General features: G+C 37.6%; 1 protein-coding gene across 1 annotated transcript in view; it reads left to right on the top strand.

Moving 5' to 3' along the window:
* Positions 1-22,430, top strand: part of MYO3B (myosin IIIB) — a 226,414-nt gene that overhangs the window by 126,864 nt on the left and 77,120 nt on the right. The window contains exons 22-24 of the mRNA XM_070956912.1: positions 13,422-13,501; positions 21,027-21,104; positions 22,134-22,339. Coding sequence (XP_070813013.1) covers positions 13,422-13,501; positions 21,027-21,104; positions 22,134-22,339 — 364 coding nt within the window. The remainder of the gene's footprint in view (positions 1-13,421; positions 13,502-21,026; positions 21,105-22,133; positions 22,340-22,430) is intronic.

Below are 22,430 nucleotides of genomic sequence, written 5' to 3'. Positions count from 1 at the left end.
TTCTACACAAACCTAACTAATTTCTAAGGGCTTTCTTTCAGTCCCTGGGCTGTAACTAGTGAGAAGCCATGTATTTTCTCTTCAGAAGTTTTGGGCTGCTTTTCCCTGGCACCTCCAAATGAGATTAGAAAAGATTTCTGAAACCTTAGACAATTGTTGCCCATTATTGCAGAATAAGCCATACTAAACTAGCAGGATTGGTACCAAGATTTGATATAAGGCAAATGGTCATAAAGCAAAATCCTTTTGTATTTATGTCCAGAATCTGTAATAGCCTAGCAAAAGATATATATCCTGTTACATAAGTCAAATGTTTTAATTAGTTGCCTTTTCTTGAGAGTGCAATTGCTATTGGTGATTATGCCTCTTTTATCTTATTGTACATAGTTTTAGATCTTTTTCACTGTTTGATTCAGTGGTGGGTTGCCCCCGGTTCGCACCGGTTCTATAGAACCGGTAGTAAAACCGGCGGGAGGCTCCACCCACTGATCCCAACGTCATCAGAACGCTTCTGTGCATATCCATTTATGAACCTTTACTACCAGTTGCAAACCGGTAGTAAAGGTAAGTAGAATCCACCCCTGGTTTGATTGTTAATAACAATTGTTTTAATACGATAGGCTTACAGAGTTGGGGGTTGTTATTCAACCTTCTGCCTAATTTAAGGTCTGAAATGAGAAGGCACGTTCTTGGGCTTTCAGAGTAATCAGCTTTGAAAGTAGATCTCTTATATCGAAACTGTCCAATTCTGTACGACAGAAAAACCTACTTTGTTATATCACAAGTACAGGAGTTTGTGGTGGAATGTAGGAAAGGGTTTGCAAATGTTCCACAAGATGGTGCTATTTACAGAGCAAAGAAAGTGACTTTGAAAGTGACCCTTGTTAAACATCCTAAATATTACTCAAATTGTATTTTTAAAACACTTTTCCATTCAGTTTGGGAAGAAAAAAAAATGCATTTGCTTATTGGAATATATTCTACAGAGCAATTCTATAGAAATCAAACCAAATAATGAGTGCAATGCACCTTATTCCTAAATGCAATTCTGCATTAAGAACTGTAAAACAAAATTGAAACAATGATGAACAAGACTGAAATATTAAAAAAATATTTTCCTTATGGAAGATCCTACTAAACTCTTACATAACTCTAAATTTTATCAGTTCCAGAACATTTCTGAGATAATCTTTGTGTTTAAAAACATTTTACAGTCAGAAGGCAACTGGCTGGTCTCAGTTACTGATGGTCATTTCATTATTTTATGGAGTCATTCTTGCTCTTTTGAGCTTAGTTCTGACCTTGGTTTTTGGTTCAACAAAGCTCAAGAGAGCACCAAGGACTCCATGTCACAACCCAGAGCTACATATATTCCCTTTTATTGGAATCACTGTGTGTTATCTTTGATTTTTTTTTCCCCCTGGAAAAATGTGATTATTCCCTGCAAGATATATGGCTATATATAATATATATGGGAAAACATGAAGTAGCACAGTCCAGAATATATTCAGAATAGAAGTAACAATACCATCTGCAGATGATCAGTTAACTGACAGCTTTTCCATGATAAGATGCTAATGAGATGCTAATAGGTTCTTCTGATTTAAGGGCTCTCTAAAAAAAAAAAAACAAATTATCATAGAAGAAAATAAAGAAGATGAGAATACCATGTGTAGTTGTCTGCCTTACTTTAGCCCCTACTATGTTGCATTTGACTCTGGATGTTGGATCATGAGAGAGCAAAACCATGATATGTATAACTCTATTTAGTTCAGTATATTTCCCCCATGAAAAATAAAGAAAGGTTAGTTCTTTTTATCTATGTTTCCCAGAATTAGAACTTAAGAGATATCCTGCATCTAGTAATGGGGGGAATTTATAATTATCACAATTTATTAACATTGAAAGCTTAATCTTTTCTTCTGCTATATAAATATGTATTGCTGTACTTTTTTCTTACCTGGACCTCTGTTTCAGGTTCATTTGATGATCCTCTTAGATTGCAGACTATGAAACCTGGGAAGTTATTTCAGGAGCTATTGGCTAATACAGGCTTCCCCTCTAAAATGGGGAAAACATCCTCTTCCTCTCCCCCTTCCATCCACTGAGGCTGCTTTCTTCAAACATTGGTCAAAGCAAAACCTGATATGTTGGAAGTGACCAGGTTTATATTTCTGTATCTGCTAACCTCCTGGATCTCTAACATAACCTGAAACAGGAACGCAAGAATTGATGTACCATGGTACATGGAGCAACATGGAGTACCATGGAGAATAAATATTGTACCCTCACATTAACTCCTGATAATATTCAACTCAAATAAAGAGTTTTATCATACTTCACAAATGACTTCATGAGGTCTTTTCGCAAATTCAGGATTGGTTTGTACAATCACGCAGTGCAGTTTGTCCACACACGGCCTTGTCTAAATGTTTCACCTTGCAACCATCTTCAACCCTGACCCAAAGTTATGGAAATTACAGTCAAAACATCTGGATAAATCCAAAGTCAGGACATCGGACATTCACTTGGATCCACTCAGATGTTTTGACTGTAATGGTTGTGCAATGTGAACAACATCTCTCCATGTTTTCTCTTCAAAACAGCAAACTCTTTCAAAATTGATGGCTGCTTTGAAGAATTGCAGTAGGGTGTTATATTTGTGCTCCCATTCACTCCAAAGCACAGTTTCTGTTTTATTTCAAAACATCTCACAACTGCATTAATCAGTCATCTGAAGCCCAATAAAAAGGCTCTCATCAGTCTAATAAGTGTCACATATTAGAGAGAGTTTTAAATTTTCCATTGTAAGAACTTAGATGAGAGTTTAAGTTTGCCAATCTACATCTTGAAAGGTGAATTCAGATTGAACTCTTGATCGGAGTTGAATTACATATGTTCCCATCCATTGTTTCTGAAAAACTCTTTCAAAAACTTTTGATTGTGTCATCTACAGAGTGCAAATGCTGAATGTTTACAGAAACATTAATGATATCCCATCCCAAACAGACACACAATTTCTCCCGGAGTTATCTTGCAGATATTAAACAGCAGTAAGAGTTATGCAACCTGCAGCACAAGAGAGAGAGTCCAACTTTTTATCCATTGAGAGGTTCCAAAGGACCAGGAAAGGTAGATTCTTCCATCCAAGTCCTAATAAACATCCATTAAGGTGACCAGTGGCATTTTCTTTTCATCCTTGGGCCTCAGCTCTGATTAAATAATCCAATTATCTAGTCTTATCAGCCTTCTCTAAAAAGGAAAAGTTGGGGACTAGACAGAAGTTGTCTAATATGAAAGATTTACATAAAGTGCCTTAAGAAAAGGCACAGCATAGTCTCCCTTAAGACCTTCTCATTTAATTAGGTATTGATCACTTTCCTGATCTAGTCAGTTATTCCTTTCCTGTCCTGTGAAAGACCCAGGAGAAGCATGGGACTGCTCTTCAAATTGCAGAAAACATATTAGAAAGCATCTTATTCATTTTTTCTAAGGCCACAGGCCAAAATAACACCCCCCCCAAGATTGCATTTCAAGTCATTGCTCCAGTCAACACTTTAGATTCCACGCATGAAGAATCAGGACTCTGAGTAACTTTTTCAGCAGAATGCTAAGTGACAATCTGCCACTTTATTGGACAAGTCCAATAAAGGCAGAGAAATACTGACATAACTCTTGTTGTCATAGTGTGGGCATAAAAACTGACTGTTATTCTTGCTTAGTCAGATTTACTCTTTCTTCACTAATGCCCTATGCATATCTTCTGTTTAATATCCTAGAGCTTCTTGATTCACCAAGAAGATTCTAGATTGACACAGAGAGAGAGAGAGGCAGGAGCAATTGCATAAAATGTTCTGATTTGCTTCCAATTTCCAGGATCCATCCAAGAGTTTGACAGAACTCTCTGGATGATTGCTGGAACAATTTTCAAGCACCACTGGGATCCATCCAGATTCATAAAGCATATAGGGTGGACTATCTTAATTAGCTTCCCATCCTCCCATTGTCTTAGATGTCAACAATTCCAATCCGCAAAATAACATGATCTGAAAATGGAAAGGAATTATGAGTCATTTCAATCATCATATTCAGATTACACATCAGCTTCTCTAAGGTAAAAACAAGATATTGAACATACCCATTTATTAATTTATTTTTCACCTTTGTGAACTTCCCATCTCTCTCAGGGAGGGACTTTGGGTGGTGTGTAACAAAATATAATAATATATGCAAATTAATAACTGTGGAAAATTTCCTAGAATCCAACACTGGATTATAGTGATTGAAATTTCCCAGCTCAATAATCAAGATTTCCAACATCAGGTGGAAATAATGACAAGGAGTTTGGACAGAAATCCAGACAGGCAGCAGGGCGGGTAGGATACAAGTAGGAGCCTCAGGTTTTCCCTATAGCCCAATTTCATACACCGCTATCTCAAGAGAAGATTCCTGGGAATTTACGAGGGTAGTTTTCAACATAATTGCCCTCCCCTTTCCTGAACTTTTATGTTGTGGCTGCTCCAAGACTCAAAACTCAGAAAAGTAAATCTCCAAGAAGGAAACAGCTCTGTCCTTACCACTATTAAATTGTGGATTAATGCAATCTTATTAGACCTTGTGAGCGACCATATTGGGTGGAAGCTTTTAAAAACAATAAAAGGAGAAAAAAATAAATCCATTTTCCCTTTTCCTCCTATGATGCAGAAATTCCAGGAGGATTTCACAGGGGAGCGTATTTCTATTTATTCTCTTCAACTCATTCCACCAACTTTCATATATTAAAGGAGAGCTAATAATTTGACACAGCATTAGATAAAAGAGATGGTTGGAGAGGAGGGAAATCTTCTGGTTTGGTAGCTCTTCTGAGAGCACTTGTTCTGAAGGTTGGGATAAAAATAGCAGAGAGAAACAAGGAAATGAGAGCAACGATGCTCCAAACAGAATTAAAATAAGATTTAGTTGAGAAATTTCTGCTGCATATGTTTTCTTCATCTTCAGCAAAGGCCTCTTGATTAAATAAATATATGCCTATTGGTAGTAGTTTTTAGACTCCCTACGCACAGTCACTCACGCCCTCGTTACTTCCCACCTGAACTACTGTAATGCTGTCTACATGGGGCTCCCATTGAAGAGCACCCGGAGGCTCCAACTGGTTCAGAATGCGGCCGCGCGGGTGATATTCCGCGCGGGAGCGACATGGTGCTCCCATGTAACACCTCTCCTGCGCGAGCTGCACTGGCTCCTGGTGGTCTTCTGGGTGCGATTCAAGGTGTTGGTTACTATCTTCAGAGCACTCCATGGCTTAGGACCTGGGTACTTACGAGATAGCCTTCTGCTACCGATAGCCTCCCACTGGCCAGTATGTTCCCACAGAGAAGTGGGGTCCTTGGGGTGCCGTCGATCAAACTATGTCGACTGGCGACTCCCAGGGGGAGATCCTTCTCTGTGGGGGCACCTGCCCTCTGGAACGAATTACCCCAGGATTTGCGGATGATCCCTGACCTATGCACCTTTTGTCGTGCCCTCAAGACACTCTTGTTTCAACAGCTGGGCTGGCCTGAATACCAAGATCAATTTTAAGTTATATGGGTTGTCTTTGTCTTAATTGAAATGGGCCAAATTATTTAATTCCTTTTAAATTGTTTTAAATTTTATATGTGTTCGTTTTTACTTTTGGCTGTGCACCGCCCTGAGTCCTTCGGGAGAAGGGCGGTATAAAAAATTAAATCAATCAATCAATCAATCCTGCCACTTGCAAAGAAAAAACCCTTCTCAACATGAAATAAAGGATGCTATAGTATATCTTTAATAATCTATTTTAAATCATCACTTGGCACTAACCACAGCAGAATTATATCCTGGCAACATTTTTCCCCCTGCCCTGTGCCCATGACATTGCCTTCATCTTGTCCCCAGCTCACAGAGGATCTTAAATTATCATTAGTTGTATCAGTGTTAAAATAATATCTTTCCCATTATTTTGACACTATTCAAGGGCAGTCTCAAGATGTATGGAATCTGCTAGGCTCTGTTACCAATTACCTTGAAAGGGGCTGGCAGTGGCTGTTAGCAGAAGCAATAGAGGCAGGATAGGGATCAGCAAACCAGACAGCAAATTTCATTCCTGTCATCCAGGGTGCTTCATAGCTAGTTGATAAATTAAACTGGAATCTAGTCAGTCTTAATCCAATAATCTACTGACATACTATATTGTCTTTCTCTGTGTGTCTCTGCAAAAGAGTTCGTAGGGGTTTTTTCCCAAATAAACAGTTACAGATTTGGAGTGTTCCTTTTTATAAGGTTTTTGCTTACGTTGCTACTTTGGAATCTGGATGGTTGTGACTCAGTAATTGGGATTGCATAACCTGTGAGGCAGGGGTGAAATCCAGCAGGTTCTAACAGGTTCTGGAGAACCGGTAGTGGAAATTTTGAGTAGTTCGGAGAACCAGCAAATACCACCTCTGGCTGGCCTCAGAGTGGGGTGGGAATGGAGATTTTGCAATATCCTTCCCCTGCCATGCTCACCAAGCCATGCCCACAGAACTGGTAGGGGAAAAAATTGAATTTCACCCCTGCTGTGAGGCTAAAATATGATGTGAAATTAACCAATATGGTTACTTCATGGTTCACCATTTTTTGTGAATCCAATCAGCATGTTATGAATCACTACCCAGAGTTGATATTGTCCAATGACATATATAAATTAAATCTATCTGTTTGTCTGTCTGTCTATCTATCTATCTATCTATCTATCTATCTATCTATCTATCTATCTATCTATCTATCTATCATCATCTTTCTACCAATAGCATCTATCTAGCATTGCTGAGCAAGAAAAGTATTTTTTGTTCTCTGATCTCTCCCATTAGCCTACTTATTTTTGTTTGTTTCATCAGCCCAGATTAGGATGGGAAACATTCAGTTGATTAAAATCCTTAGTTATGTACCAAAGGGCTACATTGCAAAAATCTGGATAACTACTAGGTGGCAGCAAAGAAATCCAGAAATGTTCTATTTATATTAGAAATATAAGAAACTAGTCCAATAGATAAAATATTTTAGTACTGTTTCAAAGTACTAAAATGTGGTCCTGTATACATTCACTAGAAACAGAAAAGAGAGCCCAAAAGAACTCTTAAGGAGTAGAGTTTAAGAAAAAAATATAGATTCACACTGCATGGCTGAAATGTATGTTAAATTAATAAATATACAACCTGTATGTCATCGGGCCATGTTTTCAGAAATATTTCCTTAGCTAAACAGAAAAGCAGAATTACCACAGGTGGAAGGGAGAAAAAACCCAGTGGGAGTGGGAACGAATTTTGATTTCCTTCTGGCTTCTCCATTGAGTTTTCCTGTGGGAAGTTGGCAGAAAGCATCAGAAATATTCTTTCCTCCCTCTTCCTTCCCTTCCCTCTCCTTCCCTCCCCTTCTTAGAAAGTAGGTAACTGACTGCTGCAGGGTGGGGAGCAAGAGATTACATGACTGGCTGGGAACTGTCCCAGAACATTGAAAAAGAAGATTATGTGACTACAGCAGCAGTCTAGCAGCTCAGCTGCAGCCAATAGCAATGAAGCAGAACCCAAACCTTCTTCCAAATTTCATTCTCTTGGAAGTCATGGGTCTTGAATTTTGGACACATTCTGTAAGTTAACCACATTTGAGGTTATCTTTATTCAAAAATTTTTGCCATATAACACACTGTTCTGCCCAGTTGAAGGTTATGATGAGAGTTTTAGTAGAAGGCATTATTTGGTGCGAATCATTGCTAAACATTATTTCTTCTGTAAAATTTGTCTTAGGAAATCAAACTGATTACTGATGATAGGGAAATTGAATAGTACTGTGCTTCCCAAAATCCAGCATCCTGTTGTGTATCAGTTTGTTTTGAGAACATCAATTTCTTATTAGGAAATAAGGCATTACTTTGGTCTAAGCATCCTTTAAATAATGTGATTAGGAGACACTACAACATCTTTATGGAGAAAATTGGTGCATCGTTAATGCTGTGGAGGCTTTTTATATTTAGAGAAGATTAATGTTTCAAAATACACTATTCATGGCTATTATAAGAGCATGTTAACAATTAAAAATGTAAAGATTGGGATTCATGTCACTGGAGTGTGTGGTTGAAAAAAATTTGACACAGACATTTAAAGTGTACCTTTAAAGGAGACCCAAAAGGAAAACCTTGTTAGCAGTGGTAGGAAACTCAAGGGGGTTGTATAATACAGGAATTCTAATGGTCCTTTTTGTTTCCTGCCCAGCAAATCAAATAATTATTATTTCCCCATTTAATTTTGCAATTCATTATTGTCAATGCAAATTAATTTATTCTCCATCTACATTGTGTCATATACAGATATGCAAGGAAATCTGCTAGCAAATTTCACAAAGAAAAATAATTCTGTGGAGGAGCAAAAGGATTTTCTGCCCATTTTTTAAAAAAATTTGCCAGATCATGAATTATGAATATTATGAACAACTGTTGTTCTGGTATATTAATTTGTTTATGTTCATGCTAGCTCTCGTTGTATTTTCAATAGTTTTTTAATGTGTCTTTTCTACATAATATTTTTAGGTAATATTCTTTATGTTAATTAAACCTGGCTTCCTAGAAAATGAGTTGTATATATAGAATTATAGAGAGAGACATATAAGCTTTTAAAATTATTACTTCTTTCCAGTTATACAGTATCAGCTATAGTTTAGAAATAAAAATAGCTTCATGGAATTAACACAAGTTCTGCAAAAGCAGTTAGGGGAAAAAAATGAACTTGTTGCAAATAAGGCACTTTTAAAGTGTTAATCTGAAAAGAAGTGTTAACGCTTTATTTACTTTATTTACATTTAAATTAAAATAGAAACTTATTTATGTGTTATATTTCTGAAAGGTGTGTGGCACATCTGCAGTGGCCTATTGTTTATTCATGCTGTAAATCCTTTGAAATGTGTTAAAATGCTTCCCACTCATTATAAAAATCCTGCCACCCATGGATTAGGACTTTGATGTCACCAATCCTGCTTCAAAGGGTTCTTTCAATGCTATTAATCACAGTTTAGCCTCTGAAGATATGTAGCCAGAGAAAACATTTGGACATCTTGTGCTCCTCTCACTACTTAAAACTTTGAAATGTATCTGGAATGTTTTGCACATGCTTAGGCCACATCACTTCCTTCCTTCCTCTCAAAGCTTTTATTTTTAAAATCTCTCTCTCTCTCTCTCTTTTTAAATCTGCAAAAACAGTTTTAAGGAATAGCCTTAAAATGTTCACAGCAAACACTTTTCCAGCCAGTCAACAAGTCCCCTATAGTCAATAAAACAATAATTCTTCACGTAATTATAACTTTATATACATTCTTCTTTATTCTTTATCGCTCTAATTATTTTTCAAACAATCGTAACTATATATAATATAAAAATTAACATTTTAGTATATGGTGTAATCAGTGGTGGGATTCAATATTTTTAACAACCGGTTCTGTGGGCATGGCTTAGTTGGGGTGTGTGGCTTGGTGGTCATGTGACCGGGTGGGCGTGGCTAGCTGGTCATGTGACTAGGTGGGCGTGGCTATGTGCATAGGGACTACTCAGAGGGCTGAAAAAAGTCATTTCTGACTGGTCCTTGCATTTATGACCATCCTCACATTTATGCCCATTGCGGCATTCTTAACAACCGTGTCAGTCATTTCACCACTACTTGTCTTCACCACAGTGACAAGATAGGGCGCAAAACATAAAATGTGTGTACAATCGTAAGTGCAAGGACTGGTCAAAAGTACGAGGACCTGTCAAAAATAACTTTTTCAGCCCTCTGAGTAATCCATATGCACAAAAGGATACAGCAATAGAGAGGGATGAAGGAAGGAGAAGAGAGATGGAAGAAAGAAGGAGAGACAGGGAAGGAAGAGAAGGGAGGAAGGGAAGGGAAATTAGAGTAAGAGTGAGGGTAAGAGAGGGAGGAAAAGAGGAGGAGAAGAAGAGGGGGGAAAGAGAAAGTAAGAAGGAAAGAAAAGAAAAGAGAGAGGTGGTAGGTTTGAGGAGAAAGATTGCTGTACAGTAAAAAAGATGAAATGGAAGAAAGGCAACCCCAAACAAATATAAAGATATTAAGATAAAGAATGAATTGTTAAATTTTAAAGAATAAAAGAGAATAAATATGAATAAATAGCAGTAATTAGAAACACACATACAAACATACAATGTATTTTCTTTGAACAGTATTTGGCCAGTTCACAAATTTAAACAGTGTTTAGTCATTTCAATTAAATTTACAATTTCTATATTTCCTTTTTGCCATATTTATTCCTTATCTATTTTTTTAAAAAAAACAATATTACCCTTCATCCTCATCTCTAATCTTAATCAAATTCAATTTTTCCCTTCTATTCTATATTATACCCCTTCTCATTGTCATCTATTTTTATATCCATCCTCACATTGGTTAATTATGTAATATTACAGTTGTTTAATATAAATTCAACATTTTAATATAAATCAATTAGTTATATAACTATCTTTTTTGTATATTAATCAATATGAACATGAATATTCCAATTATTTCCATGCAATCCAATTTCTTACAAATCAATTAATTATATTTACCAATAATAATAAACCAAATAATTTCCCCCATATATTCCTCCAAACCACAAGTTAACCATTTCTGCTTTCAACACAATATACAATTAATAGTATCTCAATTATTACAATTCCCTAGTTAAATAGAGCTTTTTTTCTTTTGTGTTTTAAAATCTTTAACTCTCCTCTTTTTCCCTAAAGAGGAACTACCTCTTCAGGGAAAACTATCTTTCCACTAAAGGTAGTTTGCACCTACCTTTTTTGTTGAGGAAAAAGAAAAGAAACCTGCCTGCCTAATTTTCCAACCTTGCAGCAACAGTAAAGCAGGCTTTTACTTTCAGTTTCGTTTTTCAGCATAGATAGGGGAAAAAAATCTGCACTCTTTGCAAGCAAGCAGCAGAGCCCTGAGCAAAACAGCTGAGACAAATCAGCTGAGAGTCGGGAGGCCGATAGAATCAAGGGGCTAATTAGCCTATGCTGAAGTTCCGCGGGCCAATAAAATTACAAAAAAACACCGAACCGTTTGTTAAATTGCTGGCTCGCCCGCCCCTCGCCCATTAATATTTATTGGCAATAAATAGTGGTGCGGAGGGGCGGGGCAAGGGGCGGGGTGAGCCAGCAATTTAACAAAGGGTTCGGCCGAACCCCCTAGAACCGGCAGAATCCCACCACTGGTGTAAATCTACATTCATGTATTCCAACTATATTAATAACACCATATAAACAAACATTGAACCAAAATGGCATAACAATATGACAAGATCATGCAGTATGTGTAAGTATACCCTCATACCAAAGTTAAGAGCCAGACCTTTTAAAACTTACCACTGACCAATAAATTGGAAAGTTTCAGTTGAATATATTTAATCTTAAAATCATATGAAATGTAATTAATATTATTTAAGATTCTTAGCTGTTGAATTGTTAATATGACATATTCAAACAGTTTATTCAAAAGTTCTTGCAAAAAGCTAATATCTATCGTATTGATAGACTGAAATAAAGATTGGTTGAAATAAAGATGCTTTACTAATGCTATTACAGCCTCTATATTGTAATATTTAAAGTGTGTGTCAATAATGATAGCAATGGGGGAGTTTCCTATTTTTATTTATTTGTTTATTTATTTATTTGTTTATATTTATCCCACCTTTAGAATTTTTATACATAACTCAAGGCAGTGAACATACCTAATACTCAAGAGCAATCTTATGGTGTGAATTGGGTTGAGAGAACACAACTAGTGCAAAGTCACCCAGCCAACTTTTATCCTAAGGTGGGACTAGAACTCATGGTGTTTTGGTTTCTAGTAGGGTTGCCTTAACCAGTATATCAAACTGGCTCTCTGCTGTAAATGCATCTGGGCCAAATTAGTCAGATTTACAAATGGACCTACTAGAAGCAGGTATAATTTGCAATGTATGGCTGTGAAAGTTGGACCATAAGAAAGGCTGAGCACCAAAGAATTGAGACCAGTGGTCGGTTCTGCCCGGCTCCGCCAAGCCGGTAGCGGTGATGATATGACGTCACCGAACCGGTTCTGGACCCCCGTCCCCCCCGCGTTATTCTTACCTTTTATTTGGCCCCACCCCCAATCTATTGCTGCCTCCTGAGTCCCAGCTGATGGCTAGAGGGAAAAAACTGTTTAAACTCTTGCCGCGGGGCTTCAAAGGGCCGCCCTACAGCTGATCAGCGTTAAAAGAAAACAAATGAATAGACCAGTGCCTGCAAAAATACATGAGTAGACCAGTGCCTGCAAAAATACATGAGTAGATCAGTGCCTGCAAAAATAAATGGGTAGATTGGTACAGCTCTGCAAGCAGTTAAAAGCCTGGTAGACCAGTACTTCTGCTAAATCCTAAAGAATTGTCACATGACCATCAAGCCACGCCCACAAAATAAGCCACACCCACAGAACCGGTAGTAAAAAAATTTAGAACCCACCCCTGATTGAGACCTTTGAATTCTGGTGCTGGAGAAGACTCCTACGAGTCCCTTGGACTGCAAGGCGATCAAACAGTCCTAGAGGAGATCAACCCTGACTGTTCTTTAAAAGGCCAGATCCTGAAACTCAAATACTTTGCCCACCTAATGAGAAGGAAGGACTCACGGGAGAAGAGCCTAATGCTGAGAAAGACTGAGGACAAAAGAAGAAGGGGACGACAGAGAATGAGGTGGCTGGATGGAGTCACTGAAGCAGTAGGCTTGAGTTTAAATGGACTCCCGGGAATGGTAGAGGACAGGAAGGCCTGGAGAAACATTATCCATGGGGTTGCAATGGGTCGGACACAACTTTGCAACTAACAACAACAAATTAGTTTTGTTTTTCTTACTCTTAATACCTATGACTTCATGATGCTTACGTACAAACCTGCAGACAGTTCTTATTTTGCTAGATAATGATTAAACACAGAAAGCAAAATATGCACTTGCATATATTTACAGGGGCTGGTGCAAAGATTGTTTTATAAAGGGCCTCTGGGAGGCTGGGATGGAGTTGCCGATGGGTGCAATTCTAATTCCATTTGCAAAGATTGGTTTAATGTGTAAATTCAATAAGAGCATGCTTCTAGTTTGACTAAGAAAAATACCTGGTGTTCTTATTGCTGTTACTTATGTTAGTTTGCCTGAATTTCTGATTTTCATTATCTTTTTGCTCAGTGGCAATCCACTTCCATATTTTTGCCATGAAAGCAACACAGATGCATTACGTGGTTACCAGGAGTTGAGTTCCACTTGAAGGGGGCTCTTCTTTTTTTAATGATTGTTTCTAATCGTTGCTGCTTTCTCCTTCTGTCTCTTTCTTATTCTCTCTCTTTCTCTCTCCCTTTTCAAACAGGCAACTTGGCTCAAACAAGGGCAAGAGTAACAGCTGCATCCAGATCTTTACCTCCACAGCTTGGGTCAGGTCGTATTAAGGTCAGTACACACCTAAACTTTGAAAAGAGTTTGGTATTTCATATTTCGTAGCCTGAAGTAAAGGTAGTCCTCCATTTGCAACCACAATTGAGCCCAAAATTTCTGTTGCTAAATGAGACTTTTGTAAAGTGAATTTTGCCCCATTTTACAACCTTTCTTGCCACAGTTGTTAAGTGAATCACTGCCACTGTTAAGTTAGTAACGTGGTTGTTAAGTTGAACCTGGCTTTCCCATTGACTTTGCTTGTCAGAAGGTCACAAAAGGGCACAGCTACAGTCATAAATATGAACCAGCTGCCAAGCTTCTGAATTTTGATCACATGATCATGGGGATGCTGCAATGGTTGTAAGTATGAAAAACAAGCCATAAGCCACTTTTCAGTGCCATCGTAACGTCAAATGAATAAATGAACTGTTGTAAATTGAAGACTATCTGTATATTAGAGAGGCTGAAATGCTTTTTTTTTTTTTTTGCTATTTATGTTCACTTAGAATTTGTTTTCAAAACCATTGAGTTGAAACATTTGAGTTATTTAATTTTAAGTTATTTGTCACGTTATAATTTGAAAAGATGTTTTGCTTATTTTTCCTTTGCAGGAGAATAATCTTTATTGCCATTTTCTTTCTTTTTATTTGCTGTCTTTTTTCCTTGCTCTCGCTTATTAGTTGCACACAGAAAAATTAACATGTAATCCTCCCCCCCCACACACACACCGAATGATATATTAATACTGTAGCTGGTAGCTTTTAAGCAGTTCCCCTCCTGACCACAGCACTATCACAAATTAGCTGAATGTTATCAATAGTGGAGGACGGAACATTGATAAAGGTCAGATTTCTGTTTTTAAGTAAAACAGACATTTGACATGAAGTAACATTGGCATTCTTTTCAGATTTCTTCATAGCATATGGTTTAACATTCTCTTCATTTATTTTCATGATTAAATTTGGTGAATTTGGTAGACAGTATTCAATCAAAGTATGTTAGAGTCCTGAGGCCATCCTCCAATTATTTGATTGAATGAGAAATTACATAAGTCTTTTCCTATAACATGACACAGTTTCTCTTCCTCCACCCAACCTCTGAATTCTCAGCAGTGGAAGTCACCGAAGTTCTACTGTAGATGGAGTGTTCCTTCTGTTACCAATAAAAATAAAACAAAATAAATGTTTCACCTTTGCATAAACTGTCTTAACTATCCTCAAAGATGACAGTGATGGTTGCCTCCTCCCTCAGATTAAATGAAGAAGGTAGGGTCACTGCATGCTGGAACATCTAAAAGGACATAGAAGGTGAAGGTATTTCTGATTTCATTAAACAATATCAAGAAAGCAAGAGAACTAAACACAGAATTGCTCTTTTTGCTTGCAGCTCTATAATACTATTGTTTCTAATTTTACCCTATTTTTTTCCAGAGCTAGACTCTTTCTTCCATATTGATATGTAGGCCCACACATAAAAAAACAATAAACTGAAAGATTGGAATTAAGCAACAACATGAAATAAGATTGAAACATCTTTGAATCATGATTTTTCTTTGGTCGTTTTGTACAAGATACAAAGTGTTGTCATCTATTGCCCTCTTTCACCAATGAAAGGAGTTGTCTTCCTTTTGATCAGATACAGGTAGTCCTTGATTTACAACTACAATTGTGACTGGAATTTCAATTGTAAATCAGTATGGTGTAAGTCAAGTGTGACCAGACTTGATTTTTATTATCATTTTTACAGTGGTTATAAAGCAAATCACATGGTTGTTAAATGAATCACAAAGTCATTAAATGAATTGTGATCACATGACCATGGGGATAGTGCAATAGTAATAAGTGAGAGTACAGGTCCTAAGGCACTTTTTGCAAGGCTGTTGTATCTTTGAACCATCCTTAAATGAATGAACCATCCTTAGTTGAAGACTACCCATAATGTAGAGCAGCCTACTTCTACAGGAGTATAATTGATTACACCTCCCTCCCTTTCTTAAATAACCCTTGTGCCATCTTTGTGCGGTTGCAAAGAGATTTGTCCCTAACTCTCTGGAGAAAAGTTGGAGTGGCACAAGTGAACTGCAGAGGGAGAGAGTAATTCAATGAAAATCGGGTCTTTCAATTAGCAGAGACTAACTGGATAAAAAAAAATCCTTGAGACAGGGAAGTAATTATTGGTGTGTAGACTTAAAAATAAAAGAATAAATAAAAAAAAGTAAACCATAGAGTCTTTAGCCCAAAGAGACCAATCTTCCTGAATGCTGGCATCTGGAGATTAAAAGAACCTTAGAAGATAATACGGAGCAATATTATAACACACTAATATGGGGCTCAGCACTGGAATCCTTTCCCCTCTCTCCTCTAGAGAAAAAGGTTGCACGTTTTTGCACAGAAATATCTCCCTCACTTCTTTCCCTTTAGATGTGAATTTAGAAGGTTGACATTTCCTTGGTTATGTGACCTACATTTCTCATTGCCCCTGCTGAGGCAGCATTTCTTTCCTCTAGCCTTACATGGGACTTTTCTGTCATCCCTAAAAATGTCTTGCAAAGGGGCTTTTTTTAAAAAAAAAAAAACATTTTCATTTGAAAACTATTTTGTTCTCTGAGGAAGAAAACAGCTACTATGCTCAGTTTTGAAAGAAAAAAAAGATTTTATTTTTCCATGTTTCCCCCTTCCTTCTCCCCTCTCTGTATTTGTCTGTCTCTTTCCTGGCACTGTTTCAAAGAGTCTGATCTTAAATCCACTCCCACTCTTCTAATTCTCCTGAGTGCTTCTTTCTTCTCCTAGCTGTTTTGTATGCACTCCTAAGTATCTCCTCAAGGTAAGGCCTTGATAGTACAGTGGTTTAGTGCACCCTGTTATTAACACAGCTGCCTGCAATTTCTGCTGGTTCGAATCTCTCCAAGGCTCAAGGTTGACTCAGCCTTCCATCCTTTCTAAGGTAGGTGAAATGAGGACCCAGTTTGTGGGGGCAATAAGCTGACTTTGTATAAAATATACAAAAGAATGAAGGCTATTGCTTAACACATTGTAAGCCGCCCTGAGTCTCCGGAGAAGGGCGGCATATAAATCAAATTAAAAAAAAAAAAAAAAGGCATGGCCTTCCTATTTGGAGATCAGCCATCATTTCCATCTCTTAATGGTATGGGTGGGTGACGTTGGGGGACAAGGGGAAGAGACTCTGCCTAGGAAACAGTACAGATAAAAGAGGTAGGAACCCTCAGTGACTTAAAGGTCAGAGGAAGAAGGTCCTTAGGAAGGACTCGCCCTAATGGATCAAGCAGTTAAAGGTGCCAGCAGGAAGTTGTACTGACTTACAACTGAAATTCCAGTCACATTTGTGTTTGTAAGTCAAGGCCTACCTGTATCTGATCAAAAATTCATCAACAGACTTGTAAAATTCTATGAATGTAGCCTTTCAATAAAGTAGTATTAGCTCATCTAGTCATGTTTCCTGCCTGTTTTACCAGGTAGGGCTGACAATGCCTCTGCTTCTTGGCCCCTTTGAGAATATTATGTCAGACATGACTTAGGAAACAGGATGTGAAGTGGTGGCCTCTGGGCTTAAAGCAGGTGCTAAAAATTCTGTACAAAGGCTTCACATATTCTTAGGTTAACCACCTGTTCATAGCAGATGGCATACTACCACAATGTGTGGGTGTGTGCTAAAATGTTTCTAAGCACCATGTGAACAGGGAGCAGATTGTCTTATTTCATTTGGGTGATGCAGTGAAACAAAGCAGCTTTTGATTGGCAAGTACTAGAGAAGAATTTTTTTCATTCACAAAGCTTGATGCATGTATTTATTTTTAATTTAGAACAGCTGTAATGTTAGGATAATGAAGGCATGTAACAGTGTGCTTGCTATTTCATGTATTTGTTTGGGAGATGAAGCACTTTAAAAGGTTTTTATTTAGAAAAGTGATAATTTGACAGGAAGAACCAACTAATGACATGGAGTAATAGAAAACTACTCCAAAAGGAAATAAAAATGTTAATGTTCTAGGACAAGGCAATGTGAGAAGACAATAGATATCTCTTCATATTATTTAATCCTGCTATGATTCATCATGCATCATAGATCATAATAACAGTCTACATCTTTGAATCCAATAGGGGGAAAACTTTTGAAACCATATTTACAAAGTGGTATATCATTACTTTTATTTCCAGATTGTTACCATAGTATGTGCCCTACGTTACCAAAATAGCACTAGTATGAACCAGGAGATGGTATCAGTAGACTTAAAGACACTCTGAGATATTTTTTTTATAAAGTCTCCCCCCTCCAAAAAAAAACCCTGAAGAGAAAAACTCTAAACTGAGATGGAGACACAAGATAGTTCAGTGAATCACAAAAGTGCTAACTGGCCACAGAACAGGAGCTGGAGTGGATCAGAGTGTTTGGAATCCTGAACAGGGAATATCTTATCCTACGACATAGTTACTTCTAGACAACACTTGTTTTGTATAATTGTGACCTAGGTAAATGAATATTGCATTTGTTGTTATGTTGATATTGGTTCTGACAATAAACCAATCAGTTTGTCCTTTTTTCCTCTGATGCATAGTGAGAAATACATAGATTTTTCACATAAATACATACAATATATAGATACATATATGTGTGTGTGTACATAAAACTTACCCTACTATTTAAACAGGATAGATTACCAGGTTTTGTTGCTTGAAGAGAGTTTATTTTATTGAATAAATGGACTCGATTAAAACAAAGGCATTGGGATCAAAATTTATATCTGTCTGTATCCTTTTTTTTTTTTTTAAAGTCAACCTCAGATCTTAGTGTTGGTGGATATGGTCATATAATTTTCTTGGCCACAGCATCATACCAAGAACAGCTGCATTGTTTGATGACTTGGGGATAAAAAGGGGGGACTTGGGGGCATCCAGAGGGTCAGCAGTGGGTGTGGAAACAGGTTGTGGTCCTCAACTGGAGGTTTTTATGAACCCCCCTACCCGGAGATCCTCCCTTGTAGGCTAGAAGTAAGCAGATAACCAACACAGCTCACTAAACGTCCCATCCCAAAGACCAAAGGAACCACCAGGTTTTTAATGCCTTAAAACAAGCTAACAGATCTCTAGGGGAGGTGCTATTCCAGAGGGCAGGTGCTACCTGATTACAGGTAGCCCTCAACTTACAACTGTAATTAGTACTGGGGCTTCCATTGCTAAGTGAAGCAATTGTTAATTGAGGTACGCCCAATTTTGCTGCAGTTGTAAAGCAAATTTGTCTTCCCTTATTGACTTTGCTTGTCGGAGGTCCCTGGGAAGATCACAAATGGTAATCACATGGCCCAAGACTAGGAGTGAAATCTAAAATTTATTACTACCAGTTCTGTGGGCGTGGCTTGATCGGGGGGGGGGGGTTAATGTGACGGTGGGTGTGGCCAACTTTTTTTTTTTACTTTTAAAAGCATTTTTTTCTGCAACCTCTTCGGCTGAAGAGGTTGCAGAAAAAAATGCTTTTAAAAGCCTCTGACGATCCCAGCTGAGCCGCGTGATCATCAGAGGCTTTTTTTTTACTTTTAAAAGCATTTTTCGGCCGAAGAGGTTATAGAAAAAATGCTTTTAAAAGTAACGAAAAAAAGCCTCTAATGATCGCGCAGCTCAGCTGGGCATGGGGGGGGGCGCAGGGATTTTTGCTACCAGTTCTCTGAACCACTCGCCGCCATTGCTACCAGATCGGGCGATCCGGTCCGAACCGGGAGCATTTCACCCCTGCCCAAGACACTACAACTATCATAAATACATGCCTGTTGCCAAGCACCCAAATTTTAATCACATGACCATGGGGGCATTGCAATGGTTGTAAATGTGATGACCAGTCTTAAGTTGCTTTTTTTAGCACTATTGTAACTGAGAATTGTCATTAAATGATTAGTTGTAAGTTGAAGACTACTTGCAATGAAGAAGAATGAAAGTAGAGAGATGAATGCAGAAGAAAGAAAGATTGGGAGACATTCAAATAGCCATGGTTAAGGCATGTCTACTTGCAGTTCTAAGCTTGTACATGCCATATTGAGTAGTAGAGTCCATTAACTTTTCTTGTCCTAAAATGGAAAAGGAATCTCTGCAAACAGGTTTTCTTCTTCTTTTGAGGCTTGAGGTGCACATACCCCATTGGTAGGATCTCTACCTTCTGGGTAGGTTCTTTATCATGACACAAACGTGATAAACAAAGTGGAACAAATGGCAAATTAAGGAGCCTGTCTGAATGCTTGCTAATTTCTGCTGTCAGTTGGTGGGACCACTTGTGGCCTTCCATCCATTCTTGGTGTTTCTAGGATGGGACAGTGATAGCTGTTAAAGTCATTTGAAAATAATTCTGTGGATTTGGGTTGTATAAAAAGTGAGTGAAAATTCTGTCAGATTGCATGTGAAGTTGAACTCTAAAACAAAAATAAAAGAATAAAACCATTTAGCTCTTTAATAACTATAGCAATAAAAGCAAAATCCAGCTGGGCAAAACTTGCATTAGGATTAACCAAATGGCCCAAAGCAATGTACATTTTCAAAGTATTGACCATTTATTCTGACAAAGGTAAAAGTTTAGAACCATATCATAGAACCTACTCTAAAACAAAAAGACATCCATCATATTGGTGAAGAGTAAATAGAAGTATAGCTATATATTACCAAGCAATTTGCCTATCTGAGTTTTTGTCAGATATATGAGATTATCCAAGTCCTGAGCGTCTCGGCAGCGAACGGGGGCCTTCTACATTCACAACATTGATCTGTGCTCTTTTTTGCACTACTTTCTAACTTTATCCTGAATTCTTTAAAAAAAAGTGTTACAAAATTTTTATCACTCTAAAATTGGGGACCTCCAAGAAGTCAGTACTGTGATGGAGTTTGAGGATAGTCATTGAAACACACCTTTTTGCCTCTGTACATACAATATGATGATATTAAACTCCAGTTGCTCTCCAGATTGCTGTCAGAGACTAAGAGATCAGAGGCACATGAAAGTGAGGTTACAGGTAGTCCTTGACTTATGACCACAATTGAGCCCAAAATTTCTGTTGCAAGACATTTGTTAAGTGAGTTTTGCCCCATTTTATGACTTCTCTGGCCACAATTGTTAAGTGAATCACTGCAAATTTTAAGTTAGTGACAGGGTTGTTAAGTGAATCTGGTTTTGAACCAGTGGCCAAGCATCCAAATTTTGATCACATGACTATGGGGAATGCGGCAATGGTCGTAAGTATGAAAAATGGGTCGTGAGTCCCTTTTGAAGTGCTTTGTAACTTTGAATGGTCACTAAACAAATGACTGTAAATCGAGGACTATCTCTAGTACGCATTGTAATTCCAAGCATGTGATTTTTCTTGGAATAGGAAACTTTTCTACATTCACATTCTCAAAAGGGATGCACAGTCCTTGAATGGATAGAAACAATGTTGGGAAAATATATTGAAGATATATGTTCCCAACACATATATCACACCCAATGCACCTAAGCATAATAACAGATGGCTCAAGATTTTTTTTACCTCTCTGCTTTTGTTTTCCAGATTGACACCATGGAAATTATGAGGCACCCTGAGGAAACCACCAACATGAAGAGACAAACTGTGGCTTCCTATTTCAGGGTAGGGAATTTAAATTGTACTACTATAATTTCACTGCTTTCCCAACATCTCATTTAAATAATATTGGCAGTATTCCTGGAACTGTGCTGAACATACACAAGGCTTGCCAGAAGGGATTCCTTTCGATGGACAAGGCAGGGATGAATGAACATCAGCAAATGGCTTAATTATTAAGTAAAATTGAGGAGAGACAGAGGTCAAAGGAAAACTCTTAAGGTAAAGCTTGTTTGGCAGTGAATAACTGGGTAAGAAGAAGGCAGATTTTAAAAGGGATTCAAACATATTTATGAGTCTGTTGTATCTTATTAGAACATTGGAATCCTCACTGTATTTCAGACATCAATACATTAGAGAGGGTCCAGAGATATTTTACTAAAAGACTACTCAAATCTTCTGCTCAAAATAAAATTCCCTATACCACCAGGCTTGAAATTTTAGGTCTGAATAGCCTTGAACTACACTGTCAATGTTCTGACCTATGCTTAGATCATAAGATTATTTACCAAAAAGTCCTACCTGTAAATGAGTACTTTAATTTCAACTGTAATAACACAAGGGCTATCAATAGATTCAAACTCAATGTAATTCGCTCTAATCTTGATTGTAGGAAATATGACTTCTACAATAGAGTAGTTAATGTTTGGAACACTCTACCTGATCCTGTTGTTAGTCTTGCTAATCCCCATATCTTTTACCTTAAACTGTCTACCATGGACCTTTCATGTTTCTTAAGAGGTCCATAAGGGGGCGTGCATAAGTGCCTACCGTCCCTGTCCTACTGTCTGCATTTATATGTAATCATTCTATGTGTTTATGGCTATGTTTTGCCTATTTATATCCTTTTATTTGTGCCAATTTTTTTCATGTGTCCATGTCTATGTCTATACTGTTACTTGTTTCCTTGTACTTGTTGACAAATAAATAAAATAAAATAAAATAAACATCTAGAAAAAGGATGCCCAAATTTTAATTTCCTTCGAAGAAAATGGAACTTTTGTGCTATATTTTATTATGCTTTCCTTTCCTTAGTATTCTCTGATGGATCTGTTGTCTAAAATGGTGATCGGGCAACCTCACTTTGTTCGCTGTATTAAGCCCAATGATGACCGAGAGGCATTGAAATTTTCCCAAGAGAGAGTCTTAGTGCAGCTACGCTATACTGGCATTTTAGAGACTGTCAACATACGTCAGCAAGGATATTCTCATCGCATTCATTTTGATGAGTTTGTAAAAAGGTAAGCTATTCATGCTTTATACTAAAGAATTGCCCTTAAAAATGGCTTTGGAGTAGGATTGAAGGCTACATTATACAGAGCCCATTCGTTC

This window comes from Pituophis catenifer, unplaced genomic scaffold (assembly GCF_029215685.1).
Source record: "Pituophis catenifer annectens isolate HBS135680 unplaced genomic scaffold, rPitCat1.0.hap2 SCAF_1, whole genome shotgun sequence".
Lineage (NCBI taxonomy): Eukaryota > Metazoa > Chordata > Lepidosauria > Squamata > Colubridae > Pituophis > Pituophis catenifer.
Note: the sequence above shows the minus strand (reverse complement) of the source record. Positions and strands in the feature narration are given on the sequence as shown.